General features: G+C 31.6%; 1 protein-coding gene across 1 annotated transcript; it reads left to right on the plus strand.

The window, feature by feature from the left end:
- The first annotated feature begins 3,185 nt into the window (after positions 1 to 3,185).
- Positions 3,186 to 5,216, plus strand: LOC142612531 (MYB-like transcription factor ODO1). Its single transcript, XM_075784611.1, has 2 exons — positions 3,186 to 3,575; positions 4,272 to 5,216. The coding sequence occupies exons 1-2, from the start codon at positions 3,313 to 3,315 to the stop codon at positions 4,798 to 4,800; spliced, it is 792 nt and encodes a 263-aa protein (XP_075640726.1). The 5' UTR covers positions 3,186 to 3,312; the 3' UTR covers positions 4,801 to 5,216.
- The last annotated feature ends 2,778 nt before the right edge of the window (positions 5,217 to 7,994 follow it).

Here is a 7,994-nt window from a genome sequence, read left to right on the forward strand (position 1 = left end):
TAATGGTACGTACCAGTATTAGTATAAATGCATGTGGTTCGTGTCAAAGACACTAAAACAACATTTAGGGTATGTTTTGCTAAGATTTGCACGCATGTGTATAAGAGTACGTGTGGAAGGGATTAAATTAAAGTATGATTTTTCTTACGAGCTCATCTTGTGGTTTTCATCAAATCTAAGTTCTGGCAAATTATTATTATTGTAACATTGTGCAGACTGCATGAATTTAGTCACCTAAGCTCTAATTGATATACTAATTAATATAAGATACAATTTAGGAATTTTGGATAATAAATGTGAGAGAATGTTTGAGGGTTAACCTAATATAGTAAGGGTGTATTTAGATAACCGCTTATGTTGCTGAAAACTGAAAATTGAAAACAGTGTAACAACATAATTTTTAAATGTGTGAATAATATTGTGTAATCAATTTTTAATGAAAGTTTTGGTAAAAAAAAAGGTTTGTGGGTCCAGTGAATAGTGCACGGGACCTACTGGAAAAGACAAAAACACGTTTTTTTTTAAAAAAAAAAAAACTGAAAAACGCCAAAACATGAAACTCAGTATCCAAACGGATACTAAGAATGATTTTCTAAAATGCGTCAACAAACAATTTTTTAATTTTTAATTTGTACGTGAGTGGTGAGAAAAGAAGTTTTGATTTCTGTTTTATGAGGAGTGATTTCAATATTTAATTATTTCAATTCTTTAAGATTTAAGAAAGCATGTCTACACTGTACTAAGATAAAATGTAGTTTCTTTGTCTAGTGTAACATTTAAGTGCGTGGATTTGTATTCTTTTGATTTTGATTTTGATTTTTTTTATTTTTTGCTTTGATTGAAATTTTCGTGTGTATTCTTTTGAATTTAATTGTGCGAGTATTGTATAGTCGTATATTTAATCTCACATTGGATTTAATAGTAAGATAATCTTAAACCACATAAATGATTAAGAGACCCCTGAATATAATATATAAAAATTAGTTCTTTTAGGATATTACACATGCAACGTATTAATGTTAACAAATGTGATGCCTCCCATGGGATTGGCTAGTTTAGATGTGACTAGTGCTTTCTTTAAGATTCACTAGTTCCACATCGAGCATATGGCTTGATTTGAGCTAGCATTTTTCCTTAGATCCCTTTTGTATATATAATTAGAGTTTTGTAAGTTTTATTAAACTATAATATGTATTTTTAAGTCCAAGATAAAGACTCAAGTTCAACTCAAAGAAAGAAAAGTTTCTAGATTCTAGAAAAATGTTCAAGAAGTTCTGATTGATTGAAAATTAATTTGCATTGATCGAGAATTATTCTAAATCGATTGAAAATCACTCAACTTGATTCTAAAAAGGCCTAGTAATTCTTCTATTTCAACCCTAATTAATTCATGCCCTATTTGCTAGACTATATAGTTAAGGACACATTAGAGACGGCCAAAACGAGAGAGAGAGAGAGAGAGAGAGAGAGAGAGAGAGAGAGAGAGAGAGAGAGAGAGAGAGAGAGAGAGAGAGAGAGAGAGAGAGAGAGATTTGCTACACAAATAAAGTTCAAAGCTTGTTTTTTCTCTCTATTTCACCATCATACCAGAGTTCAAGAAGTAGACCTAAATACGGTATTCTTGGAGATTACTGACCAAGGCTAAAGTCATGGCATTATCTCAGTGCTACTACTGTGGAGTAAAGCTTCAAGAGGTTCTAACTTCTAAGAGTCAGTTGGAAGTTTTAGAAGTGAATACATGTGCATCAACCATGAAGACATCCATATATTGATAAGTTCAAAGGTTTTGATGCAGTATAATATTTCTACTATAAGTTCATCTACGGGTTATAGATACTAGGTATAAAGAATTTATAGTAGAGTATGAAACTTCTCTTAATATAATGAATTGGGGAAGATTTTACTTGCAGTGGTTTTTCTTTGGGTTTTCCACTTTGTCGCCATATCGCTGCCTCATTGTGTTGATTTAGTGTGATTAGTGACATCATATTTGATATGCCATATATGCTTTAATTGCTTAACAGTTAATTTAATAAATTGGCATAATTGGATTTGATTAAGGTGTTAATTTGCTGCATAATGAACAGCCGGGTCTATATGTTCCAACACTTGAGATATGGTCACGTGACATGTCATCAAGATCATATGACGGTTTTTATTTTTTTGAAATAAAATTAAATGCAATATATTATAATCCATATACAAGTTAAAATGTATAAGGATTTTACTATATATATATATATATATATATATTTAAGATTATGAATTAATTTGAAAGTCATGATATTTATAAAGTTTCCAATTATGAATTTTAATTGTTTAGAAATTATGGAACTAAAATCGATTAAAATACACAATTCCTAAAGAAATTTTCCCATAAGGAAACTTCAAAATTATTGATTACATGCAGTACTGAATTGAACTTGAACTTCAAAATCACAAACTTCAAACTAGTTTGTGATTTTGTGTGTCTCGTGAGTGAATTGAACTTGACAGCAAACACTTTCAAGTTGGGACAATTATCATCTCTAGAATAGCATTCCAAAATTAGGCTCAAAGTCACATTGATTTTCTAAATATTAATTCCAACTCATTTTCCAACAATTTTTGTGATTAGAGGTTAAAAGAATAGTCCATGCCTCAACAAACTCATCAAGTTGATAACAAGATTAGTTGGCTAATTTAGTTTTCTTCAACATGAAAGCAAAACCATAGTTGATCTTAAGGCTTAATTCCTATAAATTAACAAGCGGTTCATGTTGTGTGTGCATGCCAACACTAATAGCAAGCAATTTTTTTTTTTTTTTTATAAATTTTTTTGGCTAAAAGACTAATTAGCAATGTGCAATGGTACGATAGCTTATTTTACAACAAGGACACGTAAACGTGGTGATGACGAAATGGGTGATGGAATGGTTGAGTAAGAGTGCAATCTGGGGGAGTGGGTTTGTGTAGGAAAATGGGAATAAGGAAATTTTTTTTGGATGCTTACATGTCTTGCGCTGCCCTTGCCCCTTGGGTCACCAATCTTTCACAATCATGCATTTTGTGTAGCGGGACACACCAGAACCCCCATTTTAGTTCCCACATCCCTTTCATTCACAACCCAATGGTGGTCCCACAGACCTCTCTCTCTCTTCTGTGCCCATAATATAATTGCCTTTTGAGTGTCCTCATATTATATATACAACAATTTTGGCTGGGAAAGGTGAGGGCTTTATATAAAGGTGGGTGTGGGGCTTTTGGGTCATTACAAGCTGCCTAAGTAAGAATTGTATTAGACCTTGTAATACTAGAGAGTGCTCTACTGCTATGGGGAGGCAACCATGCTGTGACAAACTTGGTGTAAAGAAAGGTCCATGGACAGCTGAGGAAGACAAGAAACTCATCAACTTCATTCTCACCAATGGCCAGTGCTGTTGGCGTGCCGTCCCTAAGCTCGCTGGCCTCAGACGCTGCGGTAAGAGTTGTCGGCTTCGTTGGACAAATTATCTTCGCCCTGACCTAAAGAGAGGCCTCCTTAGTGAAGCTGAAGAACAATTGGTCATTGATCTTCATGCGCGTCTTGGCAATAGGTCATTACTCAAATTTCTTTGTAATTTATTTGCTTCTTTATCACTATGCATTAATGTTGCGTTTGGAGTATTTTTTAAGCTTAAATGATGATTTAATTAATGATGTTTGGCGTATTATTTTTTTTTTTTTCCTGTGAACAAGTTTTTTTGACCTTGATGATATTTCAAATCTATTATATAATCTTATTGTGAGGTGCAAGCTTGGTTAAAACTTTCTTGTCTTCAATCATAAGGTTGAAAAAGATAAAAATACATTTTAAAATAAAGTACTTAATTGACAACTTATAAGTGAAGCGTTTGAAAAAAGCACACACCTTTGGTTTACAAAGTTTGATTTCCACAATACTTAAATTTAAATATGGGATGAGGAAGCTTGCGGTTCAAATCATAGTACTTAGACTGACGCACGTTATACTGTCTACTTGGCTGATGTTATGTGTTTGAAAGTGGACTTCTACCAACTAGGATAGCAGCCTATTGACTATACTCATGGTGATTATTTGCTTATTAATTTAATGTGTATTTTCCAATAATACATCTATTATCTTAAAGAGTCAATCAAACAATTTGCTTGCTTAAGATTAAAGAGAGAAAACCTTTTCATCAAAGCAAGTCATATTAATTGTACGTTATCAGCATTATTTAGTACAATATTTCTTGTGCTTATTGGTTTTATTCTATTCTATTCTTAATTAGGTGGTCCAAGATTGCAGCCAGATTACCAGGAAGAACTGATAACGAGATTAAGAATCATTGGAACACACATATCAAGAAAAAGCTTCTGAAGATGGGAATTGATCCTGTGACTCATGAACCCCTTAATAAAGAAGCTGTGTCCGACGAAACTCCATCCCATTTGCAACAATCTGGCAACCAGTGTTTGCAGGAAAATGATAGTGTCATCCACTCAGAGGAAAATTCAAGCTCACCCACTGAAAATTGTTCTAGTACTGATGATCATGATTCGCTTTTGTTAGATAATATTTGCAACAATGAATCTTTAATGAACAGCTTGTGGATTGACGAAGCTCCCTTAGTGAATTCATCTTGGGAAAACCAGACAAATGGAGAAAATATTGATCACCTGCGCTTGCCATCTTTGGAGGATAATTATTCATGGTTGTTGGATTGTCAGGATTTTGGTATTCATGATTTTGGTTACGATTGTTTCAGTGATGCTGAATTAAACGTGTTAAGCTCATTAGAGATGGGAGAAAAGCACTAGATCGTAGACTATATACTATACGTCTCTAGCTATACCCTACTGGAAAAATATCACCAAGAAGACAAGGAAGTTTAATTACTAAGCTTCTAATGTGTACATGTTTCGAAGTACCATGTCTTTTTCAGTCCATGTGCTTAGTGTTTATCTGTTATGTTCCAGAATATTCTTGGATGGTGGAAAGTGAACCTTGCCTCCTGTGATGTTCCGCACCAACAAGATCGAACAGTACGTATAAAAGCAAATCATTAAAATGTGATATTATTTGGTTCCTAAATGTTTGTACTCTTATGTTGAAGATAGGGACACGGGGGACACTGTCCAAATGTTTAGTGGGATTCGTAGATATGAATCCTTTTGTATATATGCTGTATTCTACGTTTAAAATAAAGGGAAAAGGTCCTTTTGTTTTGTTTAAATTAAACTCATGCATTCAGAAATTAACGAATAACTTTTGCTTTCTTCTAATTTGTTTTTTGAGAGAGAGAGAGAGAGAGAGAGAGAGGTGATTCTGAATTTATGATGATGGTGACAACAATAGTGATGATGTTCATGTTGGAAGAGAGCACGGGTCATATGAGGTCGGTCAGGAAAATAGATCAGGTTAATGTTAGTCGGTTTTGTCAATGAGGGAGAAAGGTGGCCTCAACAAGGAAAAGGAGTAAAAACGACACATGTTAAAGTAAAAATAGCTAGGGGAGTATCTACGGCTGTGTTTAGTTAGACTGAAATATAATTTGCATTTACCTCGTGTGGGGTGACGGAAAATGTTGGTCAATCAAAATTTATTTTTGGATTGAATGTAAAATAACGACATTTATGGAGAAAACTAGTTTACACTTTCATTTTTCGTAAACTATTTTTCTATAATTTCACCTAAAACTTATAAACTGAATCTTTACCCTCCACCTCTCGCTTTCACTGTCTACCACCCAACCACCACCCCTTACTAATGTTCTCGTGGCCAACCATTGTCACCAGTGGTCGTGGCCGCAGCTATCATTGGTACTTGATCACATTTTTTAAATCTAAAATTTTCTCTTTTTTATTTTTTATTATTATTATTTGTAGATGAGAAAATATGTTTTCATAGCATTTTAAAAAATGGAACTTTGGTGCGATGGTCATTTCACAAGTACAAAATTCTTGTGGGGTGAACTCGAGCCCCCTAGGTTCAATTGTTTTTTAGTTATTATATATTTTATTTTTGTAGTTGGCCCTCTTTTCAAAACCTTAGGCACCTTCTTTTCAATAAGCCTAACTAGCCTCATCCAAATATCAACTATCTAACCCAAAAACTTAACAAAAGTAATAAAAAATTCACAATGATGATTGTATTTTAGCAAAAAAAAAAAAGAAGCTATTTTACCACAAAAGAATCAGAAATTTATGTGTTATTGGAGAAACTAAAGCTAAATTTTTTGCAACTCCAGTAGACTGGTATAATATCAGTTGACTATAGTAAGTTGTTAAAAATAAAATACAATATTTTATTAAGATTATCTCTTCCTTCAATTATAAAACTCAAATTCTCTCTCTCTTCTTTTATTATTTTAATGAGTTGTTTATATTATTTTAAATGAAGTGATAAAAAAAAAATAACATTTGATATTAGATGTATTGTAAAGTGAGGTGGTAAAACAGATAAAGTAGCTTTTTGAGGTGCTAAAAGCTAAAATATTTAGCATTACCATTGTGAATGCTCTAATTTCAAAAAAAAAAAAAAAAAACCTAGCCAACCTAGTATTAAAAAAAACATTATTTTGTTTTTGTTTTTGTCTTTGTTGGTAAATGATTGCATATTAATATATTTAGAAACAATGATTTTGTATATTTATAATTTTTAAATACTATATGAATGCCTATTTAGAGTTTTTTTTTTTTTAACTTTATACTCCGGCCCCTATTAGTTTAAAATCTTAGGTCCATTCCTGAGGGCAAGAGTCGGGGGTCAAGTCTTTAGAAGGAAGACTCACATACATACATATACTTAAATTAGATTAGAGTAGAATTTCTATCTTGTATAAAAAAAAAAATACAACCAAGCACTAAAAAAATAATTTCCAAAGTATTTTAAAAAACACAACCAAATACTAGAAAATAAATTTAAAAAAAAAAGTATTTTCACTAGAAAATATTTTACAATCCAAATCAAGAAGGGGTTTCATTTGCCCCCAGCCCCGCCAAAATCCCCGTATACATTATTTCTCTCTCTTTTGTTACCTAATTTTGATATATTATTTTGTATATATTTCTTTTATATATCAATCAAGTTTCAATGAAAAAAAAAATAGAAAGAAAATCTTATAAATAATTTTTAAGATTCAAAAGATATAAAAGAAAAAAAGGGTTTTATTGCCCAAGGTTGTGAAACACCAATATCCGACAACCACAACGATGGGATTTATAAGTTCTCATTACCATTTTGTTTCTGTACTTATGAATTTAGTAGCCTACAATCTTGACTCGTGTGAAACAATATTTAAACATGGCAATTGAGAAAAAAAGTGATAAGCCGACATCCCTTTTATGTTTGTTTCAAATTATATAGTATTTCCAAATTCTAATGTCCTACATACGTGACAATTTGCTTGCAATGACATCAGTTTTTCATTTTTTTTTCTTTTCAAAGTATAATTATAAAAAGAAAAGTTCTTCATGATTATCTACCAAACAATGATATCATCCAATTCAGCTGCACCCAAATAAAAAATTTAAAAAAAATAATCCTATTATCACAAAGAATAAATTAAATACTATTATAATCAAGAAGAATATATGTTGGACGTATCAAAAAAAAAAAATATATATATATATATATATATGTTGGGAGTAAACATTTTGGAACAAAATTCATTGCGCTTTTACTGTTTATTTTGGTGATACATTCTAAATGAGTGAGCACGGAGTAAAACTTGAGTTGCAGGTTTTTCCCGGATACTTTTTTTTTTTTGGGTCAAAGATCATTGCCTTAGTGTATTCCCATATGGTGCTTAGTTCCTTTTTTTTATTTTTTATTTTATTTTTTATGAAGCTCATATGGTGCTTAGTTCCTTAAACATTAAATTATATATATATATATATATATATATATATAAATATATTCAAATCGTCCATGAAAAAAAAATCCATATTCTGCTCGCCACAAATATTCATTTTCTTTTAAAAAAAAAAAAAATGTTATAGTAAACCTTCAG

The sequence above is a fragment of the Castanea sativa genome, chromosome 10 (genome assembly GCF_040712315.1).
Source record: "Castanea sativa cultivar Marrone di Chiusa Pesio chromosome 10, ASM4071231v1".
In the NCBI taxonomy this organism is placed as follows: domain Eukaryota; kingdom Viridiplantae; phylum Streptophyta; class Magnoliopsida; order Fagales; family Fagaceae; genus Castanea; species Castanea sativa.

Excerpts from the sequence above, each read along its gene's own strand:
- LOC142612531 (XM_075784611.1), top strand. The coding sequence starts at position 3,313 with ATGGGGAGGCAACCATGCTGTGACAAACTTGGTGTAAAGAAAGGTCCA. Across the intron at positions 3,576-4,271 it reads CATGCGCGTCTTGGCAATAG|GTGGTCCAAGATTGCAGCCA; the intron begins GTCATTACTCAA and ends ATTCTTAATTAG.